Source organism: Rhodamnia argentea, chromosome 10, assembly GCF_020921035.1.
Source record: "Rhodamnia argentea isolate NSW1041297 chromosome 10, ASM2092103v1, whole genome shotgun sequence".
Taxonomy (NCBI): Eukaryota; Viridiplantae; Streptophyta; class Magnoliopsida; order Myrtales; family Myrtaceae; genus Rhodamnia; species Rhodamnia argentea.
The window spans coordinates 8,703,561-8,730,587 of NC_063159.1; the positions used below are offsets into that span (position 1 = coordinate 8,703,561).

Sequence of the window (27,027 nt, forward strand, 5' to 3'; positions counted from 1 at the left end):
CCTCATGTCTCAAGAGCGGGCCATAGAGCACTCCATGGTCATTGAGAAACCAGGCCTGGAAGAGATGCAACACTAGGTGCAGCAAACCTTCCTCGACCCACATCTCAATGACATGTTGCTCCCATATCCACCCCGAGGGCACTTCCTCATGGTGGATAATATAAAAATGTTGGTCGGTAGGGCTGCCGAATCGGACCTAGAGCTCTATCACTTGGAACCTGAAATATTAATAACGAGATGAGAAATAAATCTCGGTGAGTCAACTCCTAAGCCCAGCTAGGACGTTGATTTACTCGGATGTCCTAACAAACAATCACGTCAATAAAGAGCAGATATCTCAACCACATGCAAGCTTACCATCTAGAAGTCACACATAATGCAATGCTCTACTCAACTTAACGGTCATATCGGACAAATAACATGCATGACATCATATCAATTTTGCATACGCAAGATACCACACGAAATCCATTTATTAACCGGTGACCCACGCGATCGACGTGTTTGGCACACACCACAAGTGTGGCCCCCAACACTATGATTGGTAAGACCAGGTATCGTCCCTTACTTTTGGCGACAGTGGTCGAAAGCCATGTATCCAGTCTAACCGGAGCGTCGATTTGTCACAAGCTGCGACCGGCATCCGACAATTTGTGTGATCCATATGACCGGCACGGGCACGAATTGACATGCATCTTACAAAGTGTGGTTCCGTATGACGGGTTCGGTACGAACTTGTTAGGTTCCCGTACGGCCGGCACGGTTTATCCTCATCATATGACCATTCGAGCACATCCGATAACCAACCAATTCTTATCTTTTACTATTAGCCGGATGCTTATGCGGACGTGCTCAAAGACTCGGTCTAAGGTCATTTTCATGTTAAATCATGCAATTTCATCTCATTTGTGGTCACATGAATGTACAATTTTATCGATTGACATTTTAAGCAACTTGGGGCGATTAACCTTCAATCAAACACCCATGACAATCAACAGTCAATATCAGTATTCAAATCCAACAAATCAAGAGATGATTAATCAATCGAAGCCAGTCGATTTCTATAACAATTTCTAATCCAAATGACAGCCAATTGTGCGCTCATCTCTAATCTATCGTTCGCTCGTTTGCGATCAATCAACCACAATCAATCAATTCTAATAATCAATTAACAACAGACGACCTAGCTAATCGACCAACTTAACTAATTACGGTCATTTACCTTAAACCAAGTCTCGAGCTAATCCGACCATAATTAAATTACATAAACATCATAATTAACTAATTAATCTAGTTCCGAACGCAATTAGCATTCTAATCGAGAGTTAGGGGCTAACTTACAAATAAAACTAGCTCGGGCGGTCTCGGCGACAACAACGAACTCAGCTCGGCTATGCTCGGCGACGACGATGGGCGACTCGCGGCCAACTCGAACTTCGGGCTCCCAACTCGGTCAAGGATGGTTCGAGGGATGTGGCGACGCCTCGGGACAGTGGCATGGGACTCGGGGTGGTAGCTTGTGGTAGCCAGTGGCCGGAATAGCCACGACTAGAGGCTGTGCAGGGCAGAGCAGGGGCGGCCAGGGCAGAGCAAGGCGTCAGCTTCGGGTTCGGGGGCTTCTCGGGGTTAACTGAAGAAGCAACGGCTTTGGGGCGACTTGGGACATTGGTGCTCGCTTAGGGGTGGCCTGACGTCATGACGGTGGCAGCTGAAGGCGGCGTAAGGTGTCGGACCTAGGCTGGACAGACCCTAGGATGCGAGCAGGGGACGCGGGTCAGAACAGGGGGGTCCGGCCGGGGCTGAATCGAGCTCCACAGGTGCTCGCCAGCTTCCAACGGCTTTGGGAAACGAAGTGGAGTCGAGGACGATGACTGGGGGTGGTCGGCGAGCGACGGATCTGGGCGGAGCAACCACGGTGGCTGAGTAACGCAGAAGCAGGGCAACAGGCGTTGGGGTCTTCAGGGAGATGTCCGACGGCTCTGTGGCGGCGTACGGTGATTGTGGTGGTGGCTAAGGGTCGGTGGGGGTGACGGAGTGGTGGTTGGAAGTGGTCGCAAGGGCGGGTGCAGCTTAAAACGCCCACTGAGGCCGAAACAGGGCAGGCGATCTGAGGAAGCTTATGGCGGCCTGCGGGACTACGGCGATGGCGAGGTGGCGGCGTCTGGCTGGCAGCGAGGAGGTAGTGGAGTCGCTTGGGCTGTTGGCGTCGCATAAGGAAGGCTGAAGAAGGAGGAGGAGGCGTTTGGTTGCCGGGGGGGCAGTCGTGCGAGTAACAGGGAGGAGGGCAAACCAGAGAGAGAGAGAGAGAGAGAGAGAGAGGGCAGGTGGGGGAGTTTACTAGAGATTTGATTGGTGGGTGGGGTGTGACTAGTGGGGCCCACCTTGGAGGGTCTGAATTTTTCTTGTCTTCTAGTGAATTATGAGGGGCAAAAGAGTAATTCAATAAATCGGGATTGAACGGATTTTTGGCTCCACCGACTAAGAACAAACTTTGGATTTTCATGGGTTAGGCTTAGTTCGGACTAAGCTTAGGCGCGAGGATTAAAAATCCTAAAACTCGACGACTACGATTTTCAAAACCTAATCTAAACCGACTGATGCTTCTGTAATCGTCCAAAATTCGTCACTTACGTCCTTACGATACGAAATTTTATACCGACCGAAATTCAATATTAACCTTTTTTATTGAATTCGGTCTCCTTATAAAGGATCTAATTTCCAAGGCGTCACATAAAGTTGCTTCACGAACCGATAAACAATAACCGACCAGCGGCTATCTTTGCGTCGGTGGTCATCCTCACCTTAGTAGTTATTGTCGTGTCGGTTGCTCGTAGTCGCTCTCGATGACTTTACGAGAAACTTCATGACTCTCAACCATAACTTCACATTACGTTGTCGGTGACTTTACTAGAAAGTTGCCGATTCCCTTCGAGTTATCGGTAGCTCCGTTTATTATTGACCAAAGTATACTCTTCTCAGCTAAGTCTGATACTTGCCGATAACACTTTTGGGTGTCAACACACCCAAAAACCAATTATATCTTCTTCTTTTTTCTATGGATTCCGGTTGCCAATTATATCTCAACGGAGTGTGCGGTAAAAAAGGCACCGTCGTTCTTTGTGAATGACGGTGACCTTTAGCTTAGCAACATCCTTCTTCTTATTGGAGTCGCCAAACATCATTGTAAACATGAATAAGATCGCATCCCCATTTCACCCTTTTAATTTTTCTTGGTTCTTCTTCTGCGCATCTGTAGCTTACAATATTATGTATGTCCTGAAATGTCAGAAAACTAAGGATGCCCTGTTGGTGCCTATGTAGGTGCTCTGTTCTGCGATTTTTGCCAATGTGTCTGTATCATCGACTTCAACTTCTAATTGGGCATGCAGAAGAAAACATATAGAACATATGTTAGACAAGTCATTTTTTTCCGAAAAGACTGAGCTGCGAGGAGACGAGCTAACCATGCATATATAAGACATTACTAGCAACTGGAATACGTGAGGAGCAAAATGAATGAGCGAAAATGGCTGATGCGCCGAGTTTTACTTACAGGTAGAAGGACTATATGCATGAGGTGACGGGATAAATTGAAAGTGGGGCCCTCAATAAAATACTCACAACTCAACTCTACTCATGAATTTCGACCAAAAAAAAAAAACTCTTTTCATGAAGGTGGAGGAGATCAAAGATGGCTACAATTCATCCATATCAAAATGGTTACGCGACATGTCTATTTATAGGCTTGAAATACAACTCTTGATCTACTCTAGAAACATGAATAGATGTGATGTACATCCACAGCATTAACTACACATCGAAATATGAACCGACTCTTTGAAAGAGTCAACTAATAATGACTATTGAGTACTACACAACAATTAAGGCGAGTCTTGGTTCGTGCATCCTCCAATGATCTTTGAAAACCGACAACACATTCACCGAATCTATACCTTGGTAGTTGGTCTATAGTCTCGATATTTATGAATATGGTTTATTTCCACCATGAGGAACCATTTCACTGACTCGCATGTTTGTCCCCCTCCATCCACAAATCCAACATGTGCTGTCGTGTGGCTTTAGGAGCCATGGTCCATCTCGCTTAACACAACTATTCCTTGACTACCAGAAGAAGAAGAAGAGGAAGATGCTATTGTTAGAGCTGGTGGCTGATATAAAGTGGGAGCCTCGTACGCGGCGAGTGGAAGCTCCGGCACGGTGACTTGTAGCTGAAGAAACCTAATTACTTGTCCTGCTTTTGGCCTGCTCTTGGGATCTGGATGCACACACCACAATCCCACCATCATCAAGCATTCCATTTCCTTCCTATCGAAGCTCGAACCGAACTTCTCGTCCGCTGCTTCAAGCACATTTCCAGCAACATAAAGCTGCCAAACCCACTTGTACAGTGGGACATGAAATTCACCGTCCTGATAGGTCCTCCTACCGCAAGCGATTTCTAGCACCACAACCCCGAAGCTGAACATGTCGGACTCTCTAGTAGCCTTCCGTCCGCTGAGATATTCCGGTGCTAGGTAACCATATGTCCCCACCACATCCGTTGTTTGAGTCCTGAATCGGGGGTCCACGAGCTTAGATACACCGAAGTCGCCAAGCTTAGTGTTGAAATCAGTGTCTAGCAATATGTTGGCTGCTTTTATATCTCTGTGAAGAACGCATTGCTCTAGTTCTTCATGAAGATAATTAAGGGCCGATGCCAGACCTAGAGCTATCCTGTGCCTTACATCCCAAGGAAGAACTTTTCGACTTCCAAAGAGATGGTTATCAAGGCTACCGTTAGGCATGTATTCATAAACGAGCAAAAATTCACCTTCCTCTCGACACCATCCAATGAATTGCACCAGATTTCGATGTATGGCGCGGCTTAATATCTTCACTTCATTGATGAAGACCTTCTGGGAATGTTTGGAATCCGTAAAGATTCTCTTGACAGCAACTTGGCGATCTAAACTGTTCACAAGTCCTTTATAAACATGGCAAGACCCTCCTTGGCCGAGTCTCCGATCCTGTGAGAAGCCACTTGTAGCTACAACTAACTCTTGATAAGAGAATTTGAGTGGCAATGCTCTTATCTCTTTGTCAATGTCAGTCCGAGCACAAAGCTCATATTTTTTCCTCATTTTGATCACAAATAAGCATGACCCCGCTGAAATAATCAGCAAGAGACTTGCTAAAGCAGTCGTGATTAGCACTAACAACCTATGGATCTTGGAGTTTACCGCCTTTGCAGATGTATAGCCCGGTGGAGGGCGCGCAACATCCAAGTTTGAAGTAAACTCCCATGAGTGGATTCTGTGTCTCTCCCCACAGAGGCCATGAGAAGCTGAAATCCCAATTGCTACCGATTCAGGAAGGACCTCAGCAAGATCGATGGTCTGAGAAAGCGAAGAGTTTTTGTTGTCCAAAGAAACTGGCTCGCCACCGAACGACCAGAACACGCTAAGATTCTTGCTAGTGGAATTATAGGTTACCACAACATTAGTTGTACTTCCGTTGAGGGATCCAGGATCCCAACTGGAATAAACAAGTGAAGAGAGCGAGTTTTCGTTGATTCCGATGTGCTGCCCTGGAGAATCATGATATGCTTGCATGTTTTCATAAGTATCGAACTCAACCATCACGATATGGTTCCCAGGCCCGTCATTGAGTGTGCTCGCATTGAACAATCCGAGGTACCCGCCACCCGAGTTGGGTGGGATCGTGAAGCCAGCAGGAGCAAGAAAGAAGGCAATGCCGTCGCTGTATTTGTCAGGATCGAATGGTTCAATGGTGAAAGAAAAACGGGTAGAGAAGTCTGCTTGTCTCCGGCTAATAGAATCCCATATATCGACGGGTTTGGAATACTGAACGCGACCTACCTGAAACTCCTGTGGAATGGTGCCTTTGGGGGTGAGATCAGCGGATCCTTCCGCTGGTACCGCAACTCCTTCATAGAGCATGTCGGAGCTACTTATATCAAAGTGCAGGGGACTGACAAAGCGCACAACATGGTAGCAGACATAGGAGAAGACTATCCAGCGAGTGCGCAAAGAAAGAGAACAAGAGGTCACACGCTGCGGGCTAGACATGGTTATGGTTGGAATTGCATTCATCGAAGTTTTTTGAGGATGAGGTCCGCGCTGGTTACTCTACTGCTTGGGATCGGCGCTACACCCCTGTGCTTTATAGTGTAACGAACGTTCCTAACAGCAGCTTCGACGCGTTGGATATATTGACAGATACTTCGCCGTGTCTGCTAAAGACTCAATATGGACGAGGGACCTTCTTAATCACTGCATACAGTTGCCATCTAGCAAACAAGAAGATGATTACATGAACATGGTGCCAAAGTGTATATTTTTCATAACTATATTATGCTTAGGGCCGTCCTAAGAAAGTGACTCCTGCCATTTGTTTAATGTCTTACATGGGGAAAATTACAGTACCATCGACGAACCGGAGTTGATTAGCTTGGCAAACCTTGCAGCGGGAAGACAGAGACGGCAGAGATGCAAAGTTTGCGACAAAACCGTGGAGAGAAAACCAACATTCCATAAGTAAAATGAACGAGCCGGCAAGTTGGATAGATGTTTTTGACTCATTCTTTGTTTGTTTGGCGGAAAATAAGTTGATCTAGGAATATCAAATCGATCTACAGAAACCTTAACATTTACCCTAAACACACGACAGAGTTTTGTTCGCTTGCCATTCTTCTGGCTCCAGCGTCATTAGGGCGGCTTCTTCTTCCACTCTCTCCATCTCTCTCTCATTATCAGATTTTGTTGAGGCCCATATCTCTTTCTGCTCTTATCCAGGTTTGGGTGAGGACAAGATATATGGGTTTCTTCTTGTTTATCTGCTCTCTACTGTTGGTTCTACATGACTCTGGTTGGAGCTGGAAGATCAAATTGGATCTATGATGCTTGTGATAACAAGCCCACTAACTGCTTGCAAAAATTTCTCAATGAAGTCCGGCTTAAAATCACGGCGATCTAGCTATCATCTGCGTGAATCGGAGGCGCATCAATCCAACACGAAACAATCATGTGAAGCATACACACCAAGCAATACAACATAAGTGCTGTGGAAAAGAAAATTTGTTCCCAAGCCAAAAACACAAATCGATTTTCTATTTGAAACGGCAAAAATCGTTTTCTAACTCATTTTTGGATTTTGGCCGAGTACAGGAAAACACACAATTTTCCTGAAAAATTACTTCTTTAGAACATGTTTTCTAATTACATCATAGTGTCCTCGAAACAAGCGAGCCTCAAAGCAATCACGGGTCGTTTTAGGCGGTTCTGTCCCCTTTGATTTTCACAAATTTATGACATGTTGCCTTAACAACTTCTCGTGTAGACACACACCAGTAAAGGGATCATTTGTGGGTCTACTATACGGTTAAATATGCAAATTGATCATTTGAGTAAACCTTGAGACGCTCATCATTTATTTGACACAACATTAAGCGATCAATTTATTCTTGTCGTTATTCTATGAAATTGGTTAATATCGTATGTCAGTTGGAAAACCCATTTAGGTGTCTGTACCTACGAATTCATGCATGTTTAAGGTTTTTGAAATGTATCAAGCCATAAGAAAAACTAACATAGCCCCAAAATTCATAACATTCGTGTAACGATAAGTGCATATACTTGCGTAAACCTTTGTGGGGTCACTCCCAACAGCTCCAAAATTTTTAATTGTTAATTAATGCGTTGTTTAGTATTTGATTATTCTAATACTTCCTCTCATGCATAAGCTAGACTTTGACCTGAGTCTAGAAGGATTTGAATTCAAAAACCTCATGCTATTATGCCATGTAATTGCGGTGTCACTGTTAACAGCTCAAAAAGTTAAAATTGTTAGATAAATTTTAACGATATTCCAACAATATATGTCCAAAGCAATCATTTTTCGCTTAAATTTGTCCATTTTTATCGGTTATATTCAGTCTTAGTATAATAATTTTTTGGACTACGTTATGACCTAAAATAACGGGGATTCCGTCTTCTCTAAAATTTTCCGCCACCCGGTATAATCTTACCACTTCACAGTCCGATGTTAGGCTAGCAAAACTATTTTCAAAGGGGGTTTTTAGCAACCATAGCAACGTCTTCTTATCTTCTACTTATAGTATTGGACAAGGAAGCAGAGTTGATAAGGTCAGATTATGCTTTCGAGTTGGGCTATCAAAAGCAATGCATGTCCGAGTACGAAGTCTCTGCCGCTTTGAGAGAGAACCGTGCTTCAGCGCCTTTCATCTTGATCCCTAAGCACTCCTTTCGCCTTAAAGTATGGGGGTGATTAGTGCTTAATTAAGTTAAGCTAAGCAGTCAGCCCCCAAAAAAGTCAAAGTGATTAGGAAGAAATACGGATTGACCCGTTTTGGAAGATTTCGAAATGATTGTGTGAGAGATGAGCAAACCTTGAAACTGTACCTTCTTTCTTACTTTAAGATCGTTTGCTACGAAAGCAATGGGCAAGTACGTACTTCGTACCAACGACGTCTGTCGAGGTCTTTTGATGGCTTTTACAAATATTGATGAGACGAAGAAATTTGCAAAGGAGGGTCTGGTGGTTATGTACAGGCCGTGCAACTGATCCGATTTATCCAAAAGCCGGACCGATCATCCACGAAAACATGTCCCGTTTTCAGTTCCAATGGAAACAAGTCCGATTCCCTATTCCAAATTTTCGAAATCGATTTTGTGCGAGTAGGTTTCTTTAGTTCTGAGTGCTTAATCCACCCACCTGCCCAAAATCCGTAAGAGCCTGTTTTATGAAGTTGTAAGAAGATGATTTATCTTTCTTAAATGAGCTTAACTTTCTTGTTACTTTATAATTTTGTTTGTTTTGTATTAATATTTTACTTTGAGCAGTATTGTTACTCCAACTATTTTATTGCTATTGCTCCTTCTCTTGATTTTTTTGTAAATGAAGCTACCAAAAAAAAAAAAAAAAAAAAAGAAACCTATTCCTACGTAAACCCTAGAGCCGGACCATGACAGGTTCCGGGTTCGAAGTTCCAAAAATTGAGAATCGGTTCCAATAAAATTGGTTCAGGTTCCAAATCTAGAACTAACCCACTTTAAAACCAATCACCCTAAATATATATGTCTCAGAAAGTAGAAAAGTCATAAAACATAATTATTTCGTCTTAGATAAAGTGTAAACTAACAAACGGGTTTTGTTGACAAGTTCCCTACGGCACTTGCTAAAAAATGATAATATTTCTTTAATAGATGCAATTAATAAGTGATGCAAGAAAACTCGTGAACATAACCCACAAAATCTATTTATACTTAAACTAGGCAGAAGGCTTCTGATCCTAGGTGTTGTAACTCCCTAGGAACATAAGTATTTTCAAACACATAATTGTAACTATGTATTTTAATCCTTCCATTTTAAAAGGAAATTATAATCAATAGGAATAATATCAATTCAAACCCGAACCTATTATACAGACATCAATCCATTCCTAAACTTTCTAATTCTACCAATATAATCCTCCATTTTGCTTGAACTTACAATTTAGTCATTCCGACCAATTGCAGCTGGAAATTGCTTACATGGAAATTTTCGTAGAACGTCATTTCGAGTAAAGAGCACTAGCAATTAAGTCGGAATTGACAGGAATGATTGCATTGAAATTTCATAAAAAGAAAAAAGATTTGACATTACATTCACAAAATTGAAATGCTTAGAACTACGTTGGTATCCACGCAAAAGATTTAGGATTGAATTGATAATTATTGCTCTAATCAACTCCTAACTTTTAATCTCAAAGGATTAACTATACGTCACATGACATTGACATGCAGAAAAAGATCATTTGGAGAGCTACTACTTTTCATCCATGTGTTGCAAACAATGGGCATACGAAGTATAAGAATCTCTCTGACCAAAAAGGATAAGAATATCATTTCGACCAACAAAAAAAAAAAGATAAGAATATCACAAGTGTCACTTTTGATTATAATCTACCCGGCCTCCTCGCGGCCGATGCCAATAAGGTCGAAATACTATATATAGCGGAGATCATGTTCTTCATTTGCTCATCTTTGCATTTACCGCGGACATCATTTTCTGCTAAACTAATTCGTCTGTTTCCAGTTGAGTCTTTTCCTTTCGTTATGGACTAACTTGTATCGAAAATCAACAAACATCGTGGTTTTCTTCTCGTCCCCTTTGAAATCGAATGACAACATCGATGCTCAAACATAGTTCCTCATGAGCGAAACTGAAATCCTTTCGGTTAAGTCGGGGTTCCATCTTCAAATCGATTTGTAGTAACAACGTGGCTAAACCGACATCGTTTACGTACTCTTTTGCTAAATTCATATTTCTGGGAAGCTACATCGGCACGTTATGTTAAATTCGCGCAAAGATTTAGGATTTTATTATAAGAATTGAAAAAATTTTATAACTGAATCCACATCCGTATAATAAATTTACAACCGATTACTAGAAATCAAGCTTAGATAGTTCTCTAGAAAATTCTTGCAGTCTTACATTCCGGCATTAGTGATGGAAAGCGGCGACCATGAAAAAGAAAATGTGGTTGTCGTGGGTTGAGCTTAACGATTGGAGGCACCTTTAAGTGTCGTCATTTAAGTCCATTGGATCCAAAGTTCAACACCTACATTGAATGGACATCAATCATTGGACGTGTGGATTTGCTGCATAACTAAACTAAGTTCGGTAAAGGCTCGAAAAATTGAAGTCGAAGGGTCAAATTCATGATTGAGCACACACGCCCGGCGCCGCCTGAAGAGTCGATTCACGTGCCGACTTTTGTTACAACCGTCTTCCATAAATCGCACGTTTCATCAACGTGCGTGCGTGGGGCGAACCATCCCGACAAAGACAAGAAAAAGGCAACTGCCACTTGACATTTATTCTAATTTCGTAAATTATCCATGTACCAAAAAAAAAAAAAAACACCAACAAAAAAATATTTAAGTCTTTTGCCCATTTGTCGCACGTTCGGAGCAAACACGTGCCTTCGTTTTTTCATCGGGGATTTTTCGCATTTTACCCTTTTAGGACACGTGTCCGAAAGAAGTGGTTTCATTCTCTTTTCACGTGAGGGCAAATCTTGCGTGAGGAGGAGAAATTAGCTAAGGGCAATATGAATTAATACTGATTATTGGTCCACAAAGTAACATTAACAACTAATTATATACCTCTAACGATCCACTTCTTTGCAAAGCAAAATCCGCTTATTAAGCCCTTTATTTATGGGTAATTTTTCTATGTCATATACATCTTGGTGTTGAAAGGTTTTTCTTATATTTTGATGAAAAAATGAAGTACTCTACATCCATACCATTGAACTTGACCTAGCAGAACGATACCCTATCGGGTCTATCTACAAACACATCAAGTTGTCCATAAAATGTCGTGTGCTGAGTTCGACTATGAGTTTAGTCGGCTCAGCAATTGAACGATTTTCTGAGCAAAAAAGGTGAAAGATTCATCTCAAAATGTCTCATCCGGTATTTGTAGTTCAATCAATCGACTATGTCGATCATTCCTGCATCTCGCACGAGGAGCAAAACTAGCTAGCACGACCTCGGATCTCGATTCTCAATTCCTTGGCATATTCTTGGGAGAATTACCAAAAAAAGATCTAAACCTATTGCAATTGTGCCTATTCAATTCTAAATCTTTTTCTTTTCCCGATTGAGTTGTAAATCTTTTGTAATTATGCAAATTTAATCCACTTTAGCAGTTGAAGCTAACATGGATAATTACAATGTTTATTCTTTTCCTTCTTGCTGTGATCGGCGAGGGCTTTGCGGGCCACGATCGGCCTCACCTTCAGCAACGCTTCGCGAGGGTTTCGTGAAGTGCGGCCACGGGCAAAGGCAGCCATGGCCCAGCCCTAGCCCAGGCAAGGCTGATCGAGGGCCATGAAGCCCTTACCAACAGCCGGCAAGGGCTTTGAAATACTTGCCCGGTGTGCGTTGAGCTCAAGCGATCATAATAGCAGTAAGAACGAAAAATAAAAGAAAGAGTAAAAAAAATAAATTAAAAAAAAATTAAAAATAAAAATAGTATTTAAAATTATATTCGTCATCGTCGATCAGGAAAGTGGACTTAATTAACACAAATACAAAAGGTTTAAGACTGAACCGACCAAAAAAAAAAAGTTCGTGGCTAAATTGAAATAGCTGCAATAGGTTTAACATTTTTTTGATAATTTTTTCGCATGTTCTGTGTCCCATCATCTAATTAATTAAAATAAGTGGTTAGTGAAAAATCAAAGAGCCTAATCGGAGCCAAAAAGAGGATTAAAGTGGGCTGAAGTTTAGTGAAGGCGCAGATACGTGGTTGTGGACCATAAACGCAAGCAAAGTCGTCCAATTCCTTTGCTTTGAGGCTAATAACAAGAGTCCTCCCATCCAATCTTTCTTGAGTCGTCAATTTCATGCAATTCAATGCACTTGAATCCAAATTCAAATCCCTATAAATCCCCCCCTAATTAACCGTCTCTCTACTCCCCACTACTCCCACCTCTCACCTCTCTGCCAACTGCCATCAACTCCCTCACATCTCTTTCTCTTTCACTCGGCCAAGAGAAAATGGCATTAACAATGAGGAGCCACGGCACTCTTGGTGTGGCCTCCCTACTCTTCATGGTGTTCCACATTGCCATCACCAGCTCGCAAGCCAGGACCGTCGCGGCCGAGACCACGGCCGTGTACGACGTCGTCTCTCTCGGGGCCAAGCCCGACGGCATTGCGGACTCGACACTAGCCTTTGTGGCCGCGTGGCATGCGGCTTGTGGCTCCGAGATGCCGGCCACGATCGGCGTGCCGCCGGGGCGGTTCCTGGTGGGAGGGGCCACCTTCAGCGGGCCGTGCAAGAACAACGCCGTCCGGTGGCACATCGAAGGGGTGATCACGGCTCCCGCGGACTATAACGTGCTCGGGAATGCCGGAACTTGGCTCTTGTTCCAGAGCGTGGACGGCATGTCCATCTCTGGCGGGGTCCTCGACGGGCAAGGAGCCGCCTTGTGGGCATGCAAAGCCTCCGGCAAGAATTGCCCCAGCGGAGCCACGGTACATACAGAAACAGTGCCTAATTTCATTTTAATCGCACAATAATAATGATATGAGTCTCTCCACTATACTTTTCTAGCACGGTCCAACTTGCACAAGAACACTAAGAGAAAAGGACACATCCATAATCTTTTATAAAATTTAATACTTTATGAACTTCTTGATCGATCACTATCACAATTAGGGTTTTCCTTGCTTGTCGATCAACAAGTGCTCTCTTTTGCAGCACTTACGTTTTGACTTTGTATTTACTTGGCAGACAAGTGATATTTTTTTGTGTTTATTCTTGCTTCTTTGTGTTTGGGTGCATGCACACCAACTACTCTCTAGACAATTTTCTTCAGCAACTCAAGGAACATTGCGGTGAATAAATTGACGTCGCTCAACAGTCAGTTGTTTCACATTGTCATCAACGGATGCCAAAATGTGAGGTTGCAAGGAGCGAAGATTTTTGCCTCTGGCGACAGCCCGAACACGGATGGAGTTCACGTTCAATTGTCGTCTGGCGTCACGATCATGAACTCGCGAATTGGAACAGGTGACGATTGCATCTCCGTCGGTGCCGGCACCACGAACCTCTGGATCGAAAACGTCGCATGTGGCCCGGGCCACGGAATCAGGTAAATTATACTAGCTAAACCCGGGAAAGAAAGAAAAAACAAGCTACAACTAGAAACTATAAAATCTGATAACTGACTTAGAACTCAAGAAATTAACAAGTACCACCATATGGAGTGGCCGAAATGTCAAGTCTCTTCGAGGGATCTGACTCTTGCTTTTTAATTTCCTCGCCAAATTCAACCAAAATTCAAAATATTGTACCATATTTAGAAAGAAAAAGATTTACTTAATTTTTTTTGGGAATTTATGTAACATATTGGTTCGTGATTTGTACACAGCATTGGGAGCCTAGGGAAGGACCTTGAGGAGTCCGGGGTTGAGAACGTGACGGTCAAGAACGTTGTGTTCGGAGGGACACAAAACGGATTAAGAATCAAGTCTTGGGGCAGACCCAGCACCGGATTTGCCAAGAACATCCTCTTCCAACATGCGATCATGTCCAACGTTAAAAACCCGATCGTCATCGACCAAAACTACTGCCCCAACAAAATAAATTGTCCTGGTCAGGTATGTGTCGAGACATTAATCAATTAATTAATGCATTAATTGTCCGGGTATACTAAAGACTAGAGAGTCTTTTCTTCATTAAATCGAAAGTTGACATGGATCACAATAGGTTTGGACAAGTCTCTATTGTGTTCGATTCATAAGGATCCGTCAATATGCGTAGCCGTCGTTATGAACAATAATGCGTGCGACCTAGCAATGATCATAGGGAAAACAACATGATTGAATCGATCATAGTTAAGTCGAGATCGAATCATTCTACCATGATATAATCATCACAAGAACTCGTTTAACGGATAGTAAATTAGTCCAAAACACATGCAACTACCATCAAAACCATCATAGAGTGAAATCGTGCTAGGTATTCTCAGTCAGAAAATGAAACTACCAATTGATTTCTTTTATACCAATTTTACTACATCGATCACAGTTCTCGTGCCATGCAAAATCCTGAAAAAAAACTAACTCAAATGCTCCATTAAACCGGAGTTCGTTGCAATGGGTCCAAACAAATATTTCCTTATCTTTTCTCCATTTTCCCGGGTCCATTCTAGGGTTTATATCTACAGTTTGCTTATTCTCACCGCTTCTAACTTTGATTTCATCCAAACAGTTTTCGGGCGTCAAAATCAGCGACGTGACGTATCAAGACATTCACGGGACATCGGCGACCGAAGTTGCCATCAAATTCGATTGCAGTCCGAAGAACCCGTGCGCAGGAATAAGATTAGAGGACGTGAAGCTCACCTACAAGAACGATCAACGACCGGCTCAAGCTTCCTGTGTTAATGCCGGTGGTTTGGCCTTCGGCCTAGTCCAACCCTCCAGTTGCCTATAAAGTAAAATACGAATTTAACTGGTCAAGTGTTGTAATTTATGTGTAGTGTAGAACTAGAAATACGTAGTGGTGGTAGATTACATGTATCTTGTGATTATTGCTTGAGCCTGTGGCTGTTTCCCAGCTTAATCATGGAAAGGCTGGTCCGAAGCCTGGCCTTGCAATGCTAGATTTGTACTAGTTGTTTGTTGTGTTCAACTGATTGATGAAATACACAAGGGTTTAAGCAATAGAACTGTTGAAAATGACCCCAGATTTGTTATGGATGATATATAGGATAATGACTATTGATCACAAAGATAATATTGTTCGGATTAGAGGATCCTATTATATAATCCCTGAAATTTTTCATCTTGTGACGCACTATAGCCAACGGCGAATCGCTCAACCCGAGGAGTTGTGAGATGGGACCATGACGTGCTGGTGAACACTAGTCGGGTCCCTGCGCATTGCACCGGAGCACATTCTGATAGAGTTACATGAAATGCTTAGCAGATCATAGATTTATATTTGAAGAAAAAGAAAAGAAGAATGATGTAATCCTTATTATGCTGCCAGCCAAAAATAGTTAGAAGTAGGATGTTATGAAGAAACCAAAGAAATTACGAGAAGTTACGCTAGGACCGATATTAATATTGTTTAATCGGTCTCATGATTACTTTCTTTTTTTTCATCATCTTGAGTAATTGACTCTCTTGAAAGCAAATAGGATAATTAAATTACTATGTGTATCTGATAGATGGTGAATGAGTACTTCAATTTGTGCAATAAGATCAAATCAACATTGAAGGATGACTACTTGCTATTCGTTAGGATAAAAGAAAATCTAGCTATCTAAATCCCTACACCTGTCCAATTAATGGGAAAATTATCAAGGTCCATTTTTATGCTTGCTATTGTTACTAACTCAATGTCTTCGTAATTTAGTCAGTATAACTCGCATTTCATAGAAATAAAATAAATTAAATTGAACTTGTAACGTAAATTAGGTGGCAATTTAAGCCGATAAGACTTGTTTCCTGTTAGTTCAGCTAAATTCGAACACGACTAAATTCACTCGTAATGAAACCTAGACATCAATTTAAAGTTACATAACAGTCATTAATAACAAAAGAAACATAGATGCAGAGTTAAATTAACCTTGCTTGTTTTGTCAAAAGAGAGGCCGTACTCCCGTGATTTCATTATGTGGAGGAAGAGCACCGACACTCAAGATCACATCAGCTCTTTAAGAGGAACAGCGGGCTGATAAAGACCGCTTAGCCAGCCGATCTGCTACACTGCTACACCTCCTTTGGACATGGGCTAGGGTTAAACTCGGAGATTCCTTCAAGAGATCATTATAATCCATTACAAGGTTCCTAATCTCGCAGGATACTGTGGTGTCTTGACTAGCGTTTGCGTTATTTGACTCAAAGCAAGAGGTTGGTCTGCTTTCTGTCACCAAGAAATAAGTTTCTTCTTGTAATGGGGAAGACCAGTTGATAATTTTTCCCATTGACTAGAAGTAGAACCCATCTTTGGTCTCTGCAGATGATCGCAACGGCGCCTTGCAGAATATCTCCATGAATCGCTCTGTCGAAATTCACTTTGATCGAGCCCTTCCTAGAAGGACACCATGCGGAAGGAGGATCACTTCTTCGAGTTTGAGTCAGAAGTTCAGAAGTGGCACGAAGGGACGTCGAAATATCTGCAACTGAGGCAGCATCTGCTGTGGAGTCCTTGAAGATGAAGGTACTTCTAGCCTTCCAAAGATACGGTAGAGTAGAAGCAATGAGCCCGGGGAACGGAAAGATCTTACCTTCTCTCTTTCCTTCAACTTTCGGTCCAAACCAGTTTCGAATTCGTTTGGAGCCCTGTGAATTGGACCAGGGATCTTAAGATATGCATGGTTCCAGACATGTTTTCTGCACACAGAAGGAACAGGTGCTCCGCCATGAACTTCTTTCTGGCAGAGGGGACCCATGGGAGAAGGTGCGATCTTTCTTTCTTTTTATTTTCTTTTTTTCCAGATTTTCAAGTTAGGTTAAGGTTAACAAAAAAAATTGCATTAACGAGTCTGTAAACATGGGAAATGTTGACGAATTACTGAAAGAAAAAAGCCAAGTAAATGTCAATGAGCAACGCGAATGAGTTGATGATCTCACACTGTAAACTATAATGGGAAAAAATTAGTGAGTCAAACTAATTTAGGTTGATAATTTCAAAAACGATTTCGTAAATGTAAAGAGTTGTCATCTATGGCAAATAAAAGTTGATAAAGTATATTGAAAAAATAACCGAGATAATTAACTCAAAAATGAGACTTTGCGACTTAAAAATAGTTGGTAGCTTAATTTGACAAAAGTTGATAAGATACTTTGATTTATATAGGTAATTTCTTGTAAGAGTTAGCTTGTAAAGCATTAGTAAGCTTTGTGAATAAAAAAGTTGGTAAGCTGGCACAAAATTGCAAATTTGCAAACTATAAGAGAAGGTAAGTAATTTAAACATATAAAGTATTAATAAGTTACCAACAGTTTATCCGGAAAAAGTCGCTTGGAATTTTTTGTACCTACAACGTTTATCCAACATTACTTTAAATTTACCGGCACGAGAAGAAATACTTGTTTTTAGGCATGGACCAATAGAATTCATCCTCCGAAGATTCATTCTAGCGGTAAATTATATTAAGATGTGGTTCATACTCCACATTTACATGAAATCACGAGGTCCGGCTCCTCGGTAAGTGGGCGAGGGTCCCGAGAACCCATATTTTCATTAATAGTTTGGGCTCGAGCCTATGAATAGATACTGCTATATAATGTCATTTTCTATTGTGATTAAGGATGTAAGAAGAAGTACGATGTGCTAATTATAATGGAATCATCTGTTAGACGTAGCCCGGTTTAAGGATGAACCAAGACAAACCTTGTGTCGATTTTCTTTTTCTCGTTTTTACGCTTGACTTCGCTTGTGGTTTATGTGCCGAATCCTAACAAATTAGTGTTCTAGCCGTAAAAAAAGAAGAAGATATTTTCTTGGGTTATCTTTCATGAACTCCTAAAATCTGATTTTACCCAAATGACTCCAATGAGAACTGTGGTGTAACTTCCAGTCCCAGCAGCACACACCCACGTGATTACGTTGAAAACAAATACTTGGTCAACTGAGATTATTTTCTTCCTTTTGGTCAAAGTCAACCTGAGATTAATTGTTTGGAAAAGTAATGAATGGCAGCTTCCACGTGAAAACAAAACCGTACACTTCAACACCACAATTGATTTGCGACGGTAAATGCTTGGAAAGAGATTAATATTCAAGGAGTAGTATTCCATCTTCGATTTGTACTCCGATGTTGTTTATCCACGTGACCGATGAACTCATTCGCCCCATTCTTACTCAAGCGCAGACGTAAACATCCGCATCCTTCATCCCTATAAATACACTCCGCGAACGGTAGACAAGATCCAACCCAAAAGTTTCAGAAGAAGGCGAAAGATAAGACTAAGGTAGAGAGACAAAAATGGAGAAGAACAGTGCAGCTTCTTCGTGCGAAGAGATTGTGAGGAACCAGCAGGTGATATTGAGGGAGCGTGTGCGAGGTTCGCCGAAGGAGGCGGACATGGAAGTGAGAGACGGCTCGGCGAAGTTGAAGGTGGAAGATGGTTCGTCTGGAGCCATGTGGGTGAAGAACTTGTACCTCTCTTGCGAACCCAAGACCCGACACCTCATGGACACCATTCGCCCCAGTTCGGTAAGTACAGATGAGTGATGTCCTGTGTTGTGGTTAGCGATGGTCGCGATTGCATGTTTACGCTTAAATTGATTCTGAAGTTGTGTTGGCGCGTCGGATGCAGCCAATCACTGGATTTGGAGTGGCCAGAGTCGTGGACTCCGCGAATCCAAAGTTCGAGAAAGGCGACCTGGTTTGGGGGATCACCGGATGGGAGGAGTACAGTCTAATTTCTCCATCGGAGACCTTCTTCAAGATCGAGCACACAGACGTTCCACTCTCCTACTACAATGGCCTGCTCGGTATGTCGTTGCTTAGGTCATGCGGTTTCGCTCTCGATGCTAGCTAATGACGAAGGCGAAAAAGAACAGTCTTGAGTTTGTTCCTCGCATATCGTTCCCCGACTATTTTTCTTCGCCGTCTTTTTGCTTGTCATGTAACTTTCCAAACTCGATCAAATTTCGCAGGCATGCCGGGCTTGTCTGCTTATGTCGGCTTCATCGAGCTGTGCTCTCCTAAGAAAGGAGAGTCCGTTTACATATCAACAGCTGCAGGAGCAGTAGGTCAGCTCGTCGGACAATTTGCAAAATTGCTCGGTTGTTACGTGGTAGGCAGTGCCGGTAGCCAAGAGAAGGTAATTCATTTTTGCACACCATAACATGAGTCCTGCCGCGCAATCTTGTTAGCTGGTTTTCGATCAAAAAAAAAATTTCTTGTTAGCCGGTCTCTTGGTTCGATTCTACTTAAATTTTTCTTTGCATTACATTGCACGAAACAGGTTGATTTGCTCAAGAACAAATTCAGTTTCGATGATGCTTTCAACTACAAGGAAGAACCAGACCTCGATGCAGCACTGAAAAGGTATTTCCCTGAGGGGATCGATATCTACTTCGAAAATGTCGGGGGGAAGATGCTGGACGCAGTGCTGCTCAACATGAAGAGCCACGGCCGGATTGCCGCGTGCGGGATGACCTCACAGTACAACCTCGACCAGCCCGAGGGCATACACAACCTGGTGAATCTCGTCCTGAAGCAGGTCCGGATGGAAGGCTTCCTGGTGTCCAGCTACTACCATCTCTACCCAAAGTTCCTCGAGACGGTCTTGCCTCACATCAAACAAGGGAAGATCGCGTACGTGGAGGACATCGTCGAGGGGCTCGAGAAAGGCCCCGCGGCTCTGGTCGGGTTGTTTTCTGGCCGGAATGTCGGGAAACAGGTGATTGTGGTGTCTCGAGAATGAGTCACTTGCGTGCTCTCTTGTGCTTTTGGAGATACATTTTCTGTTCTGTTGGGCACATGAAATCGTATGCAAGGCTTATCTAGGATGTCGATCGTGAATGCAACTCCTTGTACAATGCCCTATTACCTATGAATAAAACTGGCTTGACATGTACAAAACAGCAGTTCTTCCTCTCCGGTGTATGTGCATCGTCGATATCCTTTTCCGTAACTCGTTTAGGGAAGAACTTTAGCGATCGCCGAAACATGTTCGAACCCCGAAATACAGCTAAACTAGGCCATCAAATCTACCATAGTTGCAACATTTGGCAAGCTTGAGCCTGTTGAGCATGCTCAGGGTAACATTCTGCATCCTTGAAGGAGGGATCTGAACTCGGAGATGGTCCCTTTCGAGCATCTGTGCAACTTCCACTGTGACGTCGAATGCTGGCGCCGAAACACATGTAACAAGAACTGCTGTCTCGGATTTCAAATCGCTGTAGTCGCATGTTCCGTACCATTCTCTAACAACAATAGCTTACATGAGATTCTTCAAACGATAAACTCAACCACCATATCTTCCTATGCAACGCCCCTTGAGAAATATAGCCTCTACACCGTTGGTTGGTGGCCAATTAGAGTTTCATATAGAAAATTTAATCTTTTCTAATCACGGATGAGTCCAAGGAAGGAACTTAGGGCGCACATGACAAAACTTTTGGTGTAGAATTTCTACTTCAGAAGTACTTTTAGAGTAGAAATCCGTTTGGTAACAAAATTTCTGGAGTAGAAATCCATTTGGTTACTCAATTTCGTTTTTATACTTCTAGAACTTTTTTTTTTTTTTTTGCTCTAGAAGTAATTTTAGAGATACTTGAAGAAGTATAAAAAAAAATTACTTTTCTCAAAAAGTAGAAAAATCAACTTACGCTCGGAAGCGGAAATAGAAAAATCAACTTTTAACCGAGAGTTGATTTCTAGAGTATGAGTGTTGCCATGTGTGCCCTATATGCCGACCCATCTAGGCTCGTCCATTCATAGTTCCTCATCAAGGTGTTGCCACAGAACAAGAACAAGGGCTGTTCCATATTCAAACCCACTTTGATCGCCTCTTTTTGCCGGAGAAGTTGGAATAGCATATCGCCGGCGACACAACGGCGCACATAAGCACACATGCCCATGGCACAAGGGCACACCTAATTTCAGTATGCATGCCTCATCATCCATCTCCGTAGAGATATACGTGCACTGCTTGGCCAGGTTTCTCACTAATCAAATCCAAGAAAAGAGGGGAAGAGAGAGAGAGAGAATTGAGAAGGAGAGCAGTAATGCTTTAGTGGAAGTAAATTCGTCAAATAGGTAGATCGGATCGGATTTAGGTCGAGTCGAAAAGGTTCAGATCCGATTAAATTCATTTAACTCGTTTTGACCTATTTCTCATATTCGACCCAACACATACCCGACTCGACTCATATTCCTAAAGTACTTCCATATTTAACTCAATCTACAAAACCTCATATCCAAATTGAGGTGAGAGTGTAGAGTGACTAAACGCCAAATCGAGTGAAAGCGAGAAAAAATAAAGAGAGAGTCATGGAAAATAAGTTACGGACTCATTTATGACTCATTTACGACCTATTTAAGATCCTTTTAACGTCCACATTATGTTTAAACCCTATGACCCATTTATTGAATACAACTAACTCATGTAACCACTGTCTTCATCGTATGTGGGTTCAGTCATGTCTCTCGCTAGATTTACTCAATTCATGATGCCAATCAACACTAGGTTATGGACTCTCCCGTGAGTTGGGCTAATCAGGCGCCAATGTTTCGCAAGTATCTTGAAAATCTCTGTCTTGTTGTTTAGGCTGAGCCAATAGAACAGGAACTTCACGAAAACTAACCCAAACTCGCCTTGACCCGCTTATTGATCACCATTGTCTTCTTCGCATTTTGTTGTCGCTAAGGTTCGATTATTTTTTTATTTTTTTATTTTTTGGGTGAAAAATCTAATAGTTGAGAATGATGTGGAAAAGAGAATTTGGAAATTTCTGTAGAATCCGATATATAAGTTAACATATCAATCAAGATATACGTACAATCTTGAGAGATACGGATAATCAATAATATTATAAAATATATATAACACAGAAAATTAATCTAGAAAAATCCTAATTTTCCCTTACATTAATCATTATAAAAGTAACGTAAAGACCTGTAAAAATTACGTAGTATCTGAGCTTGAGCTCGATCTCGATCCTTTTCGTGAGTTTATATGTTTTAATTTTCATTTTCTGCATGAAAATCGTTCACTTTGACCTTTGTCCCTCTGTCTTCTGAATAATCGCCTACCAAATCATGCCCGTTGACTCTGGACGTGCATCGTTAAGCGAAAGTGTACTTTCAGATCATTCTGGTTCTGGGTCGTCTTCAGTCTCGGCCATATTCGACCCGGCGACAAACGCAGAGCTCCAAGAAATAATAAGAGCCGGCATTGTCACCAACGGATCGCTCTGGGATACTCCAAAACGTCGTCGTCTTCCTCCACACATCGCCATCGTCGCCCGTCAACTCATCCCCACTTCCTGTCACCCAATGCAAAACGTCAAGGTCATCTCTTTTCTGCCATTAAAGGCCTCCTCCCGGCGTTCTCGGCTAAGTCGATAGAAGGACACGCATTCAACCCCCCCACCCCCAACACCTGCTCGTCTTCTCTCTTCTGGGTTTCGTCGGGAGAGTGGCGAAGAGATCGGCGATGGCGAGTGAGAATGTCGAGGAAGTGAGGAACAAGCAAGTGATATTCAGGGGCTACGTGAGCGGTTCCCCCGAGGAGACGGACATGGAGGTGCGGGAATCCACCGTGACATTGGGAGTCCCGGAGGGCTCCGGCGGCGTTCTTGTGAAAAATCTCTACCTGTCCTGCGATCCTTACATGAGGCTGCGCATGAGGAAGCTCGATCTCCCCAGTTACCGCGATTCCTTCGAACCTGGTTCGGTGAGCAAGCCTAAATCTTTCCGTGTCAAATCCTTTTCTTCTTCCGAAGAGAGTATCGAAAAAGGGCAAATGGGTAGTCATCCTCTCCGCGTCAACTGATGTTCCTCGCTGTTGAAACTGGGGGAGGTGTGTGTTGCAGCATAGAATGAGATCCGAATGTCGGATGTTGTGGGTTTTCTTGAATAGGATATTGTGTTGACTTTTTGTCCTTTTTTATCTTGACTACTTTGCTCTGGGGATTCATTATTTTGTTTTAGGAGATAGTTGTAGTGTCTGCTGGTTATTATGTCAAATCCTGCTATTCGATATGATTGTAGCGACTCCGTGCTCTATTTCTGTTCATTTTCTTCATATCATTCATGGGTACGTCGTTTTGATCTCTGTTAGTGTGACCCCATTGGTGGTGCCTTTCAAATCATAGAAATGTTTCGCGATGTCGCCCGAAAATTCGGAAAAATGGATTGAAGAGCTTAGCGTGTTGAAAAAACCTCGCTTATGCTATTTGGCATGGAGTTTTACAAGTCTTTCTTTGCACAGTCCACATAAATCCCGGTGTTAACTGATGCGAGTTGCTTAACCTTCCCCATATATGCGTCAGCACGGTGAATGGTGACCATAGCTTGCACGTGAAATAGGACGGTGAGATGTATTCATTGAACTATAAACACAACTCTGGAATTCTTTCGTTCGATCCTTCAGCATAGTGCAGAGGATTCCAATGTATTATTACGAATTCTCACTTTTTTTACCTGCTGAGACGATAGAAGTATGCCCTTCTTCTTCCAGGTTTATTAGAAGTTTATCTTGAGTGTCAGCATTTCAACTTACTCTACATCAATATAACTGGAGTTGCAAACTTTTAAAATCAGAGAGATTTTTAGAATGACAGACTCTTGGTTATTGTGGCGTATCGGATCATGGAAATTCTCTTTATATTCAGTCTTTCCTTCTTGGAAGTTCAATGTCTATTTGTGTTTCCTAAATAGGTTTCCACTTCTATTCTGAAGTGTTTTAACACATTGACGCAGCCTATTACTGGATATGGCGTAGCTAGAGTCTTGGAATCTGGGCATCCGAACTTCAAGAAAGGCGACTTGGTTTGGGGCATGACTGGATGGGAGCAGTATAGTCTAATTACTGTGCCAGAGACTTGCTTTAAGATTGAACACAGCGATGTTCCTCTGTCTTACTACATTGGCCTTTTGGGTATGCTGTTTAATCATCTAATGCAAGATCTCTTTCAATGTTAATGAAAAAGGGGAGTCAGATTGTTAAGATGCTTTGTTCTACTTTGTTCTGCATCATTGTCAAGTATGAATAGCCTCCAGTTATGCAAGAAAAGAGTGTGCTTCCTTTGTGTTTTACTTGTAGGGATCTTCCCTTGTTGACGAGCCATATGCCCTTGTTGAATTGTCTCAGTGATAGACCCCTGCCAAGCTGTCTTTATGCGTTGAAAGAAGTATGCAAATCGATTATCTCTATGAAACAGTAGCTTTGCTTGAGAAGTCTATACATGTCTCACGGGCTTCCCCTTTGGGCTATAATTGAATCATTTCAGATTTTGCCAAAGCATATCACTACTCTTATGCTTCAGCAAATCTTGTGGCTCGCTAATTTCTACAATTGAAACTTTGCAGGTATGCCAGGCATGACAGCTTATGCCGGGTTTTTTGAGGTATGCTCTCCTAAGAAAGGAGAGACTGTTTTCATCTCGGCAGCATCCGGAGCCGTCGGTCAGCTTGTTGGTCAGTTTGCAAAGTTGTTTGGTTGTTATGTTGTTGGCAGCGCCGGCAGCAAAGAGAAGGTAATTATCTCACATCTGTCCAGTGTTTCCTTCAATAGTAATTGTTTAAGCGCGAGTATGCTGCCCCCTCCATTTCTCTGGTGTTGAACAAAGCACATAATTGCGCACATATCAATGATTCACCAAACATGTTTGGCATCTGCAATTTTCACTTTTGTTTCATATTAGAGTGACTAGACAAGAGTTTGAAATAGAGTGCATGTTCATGTTCTTATAAACCCTATTCTTGTAAACCGGTGTCTAGCATATAGAATTAGATCTAAAAGAAGCACTCGAAGTATGATGAGTGCTGTACTTCTCAAATTTGAGAATGCTCAAGAGAGTGATGCAGTTTTGAATGTATACCCTCATCATTTCACTAAGCGTGATGTTAAAAATACAGTTTTATCGGTCTTTTCCGAGCTTTATATTGTTTAAAGTTCTCTCATGCTGCTATTTTTGCTAGAAAGGTTGATTTGCTGAAGAACAAGTTTGGTTTCGATAATGCTTTCAACTACAAGGAGGAACTGGATCTGGATGCGGCACTGAAAAGGTGAGCCATGTATATATTACGTATGATTGAGCAACTAAGTAACTGCTGTACAAGATATAAAATGTTCACCCGCTCTTGAGATCGAGTCGAGCTGACCTTTTCTGTCGTAAATGGTTAGATGCTTCCCCAAGGGGATCGATATCTACTTCGAAAATGTCGGCGGAAAGATGCTTAATACGGTGCTGCTCAACATGAAACTTCATGGCCGAATCGCAGTATGTGGAATGATCTCTCAGTACAACCTCGAGCAGCCTGAAGGCGTACACAACTTGATGAACTTAATCCTGAAGCGGGTTCGAATGGAAGGTTTCTTGGTGACCGATTACTATCATCTCTACCCGAAGTTCCTGGAGACGGTATTGCCTCAGATCAAAGAGGGGAAGATTGAGTACGTGGAAGACATCGCCGAAGGGCTCGAGAAAGGTCCGGCAGCTCTCGTCGGCCTGTTCTCCGGCCGCAACGTCGGAAAACAGGTGGTTGTCGTTTCTTGAGAATAAGTCAGCCTTTTGTACTTTTGCATTAGCATAGTATCGTCTTCTCGTGCTCTCAAAAGGAGTTGTTTTCCTTTCGTCTTCGCACCGCCGTGATGTGGTGTGACAACATAGAAACTGTTTCTTCTTTGGTATGATACAAAGGACGTTTGACTGTAAATCGGTCATGCCCCGACTCTCAAGCTCGCGACATCCCTACCTTACTTGCCTCGGGTCATGAATGATAGCGTCCCGGGTAGGCTATCGACCTATAAAATAACGGCGCATGCGGAACGTGCAAATCTCCCGGACAATCAAAACAGCGGGATAGAATAGTAGGAAAATTAACACAATCAATTCATAAAAAAAAATTTCATTAAACATCCAAAGCAGACGAATCTTAACCCTACCGAGCTACAGTAAATACGTACAACCCCATACTTCGGGGCGGCTTACTAGGATCTCAAAAGACACAAGGTCGGGTAAGGTTAATCCTTCGTCTACTCCCAAAAATCCTACCACAATCCTCTCGGTTCAACGCCCACGGCTTCCGTCATTGCCTGAAAAATTGTTAACCACGACGGGGTGAGAAATTAATCTCGGTGAGCCAACGCCTAAGCTCGGTTAGGACGTTGATTCGCTCGAACACCCTAAAAGGCAATCACATCATCATAGAACAAATATTTCAACCACATGCAAGCTTATCCTCTAGGCCACACAGCAATGCGGACTCGACTCAACAATCAACCAATCAAATCAATTCAGCTCTTTGCAAAGCATCACAGCACTTGCATGCACATGACACCACACGTATTCCATTTATTAACTGATTCGACCCGAAGGTCTAGCACACTAATCGGTTGGTGCTCAGCACACTAGTCGGTTGGTGCTCTCCTAGCGGGACCGGGCATCGTCCCTTACTTCCGGCGACGGCGTCTGATAGTTCATGTGACTCCGCTAGACCAACCGGAAGACAATGATTGTCGACACGGCACGGAGCTAACGGGAATCCTAAAAAGGCTTCGGCCCATCACAAGCTGCGACCGGCAAACGTACTGACGGAAGACAATGACTAACGCGCATCCAGCAACTAGAAGACAATGATTGCCGGGACCGAACGACCAGGAGACAATGATCGTCGGAATTATCTCATTATGTGACCACTCGGGCACTTCGACAACCAGCTAGTTCTTTTCTTGGATTTAGGTCGAATGCTCACACTCGCATGTTCAAATACTTGGACCTAAGGCCGTT

General features: G+C 42.6%; 4 protein-coding genes across 4 annotated transcripts; 3 read left to right on the forward strand and 1 right to left on the reverse strand.

Moving 5' to 3' along the window:
- Window positions 1–4,077: 4,077 nt before the first annotated feature.
- LOC115739237 (L-type lectin-domain containing receptor kinase IX.1-like) lies at window positions 4,078–6,089 on the reverse strand. Its single transcript, XM_030672242.2, has one exon. It carries the CDS (start codon window positions 6,087–6,089, stop codon window positions 4,080–4,082), a length of 2,010 nt encoding a protein of 669 aa, XP_030528102.1. The 3' UTR covers window positions 4,078–4,079.
- A 6,440-nt stretch (window positions 6,090–12,529) lies between these two features.
- On the forward strand, window positions 12,530–15,203 carry LOC115739193 (polygalacturonase-like). The gene is made up of 4 exons (XM_030672192.2): window positions 12,530–13,070; window positions 13,401–13,690; window positions 13,970–14,198; window positions 14,812–15,203. The coding sequence occupies exons 1-4, from the start codon at window positions 12,591–12,593 to the stop codon at window positions 15,034–15,036; spliced, it is 1,224 nt and encodes a 407-aa protein (XP_030528052.1). The 5' UTR covers window positions 12,530–12,590; the 3' UTR covers window positions 15,037–15,203.
- Window positions 15,204–18,493: 3,290 nt separating this feature from the next.
- Window positions 18,494–20,159, forward strand: LOC115739166 (2-alkenal reductase (NADP(+)-dependent)-like). Its single transcript, XM_048271933.1, has 4 exons — window positions 18,494–18,772; window positions 18,876–19,053; window positions 19,219–19,385; window positions 19,530–20,159. Exons 1-4 carry the CDS (start codon window positions 18,542–18,544, stop codon window positions 19,989–19,991), a joined length of 1,038 nt encoding a protein of 345 aa, XP_048127890.1. The 5' UTR covers window positions 18,494–18,541; the 3' UTR covers window positions 19,992–20,159.
- Window positions 20,160–22,493: 2,334 nt separating this feature from the next.
- Window positions 22,494–25,809, forward strand: LOC115739053 (2-alkenal reductase (NADP(+)-dependent)-like). The gene is made up of 5 exons (XM_030671911.2): window positions 22,494–22,967; window positions 23,996–24,173; window positions 24,605–24,771; window positions 25,221–25,303; window positions 25,422–25,809. Exons 1-5 carry the CDS (start codon window positions 22,728–22,730, stop codon window positions 25,792–25,794), a joined length of 1,041 nt encoding a protein of 346 aa, XP_030527771.1. The 5' UTR covers window positions 22,494–22,727; the 3' UTR covers window positions 25,795–25,809.
- Window positions 25,810–27,027: the final 1,218 nt, after the last annotated feature.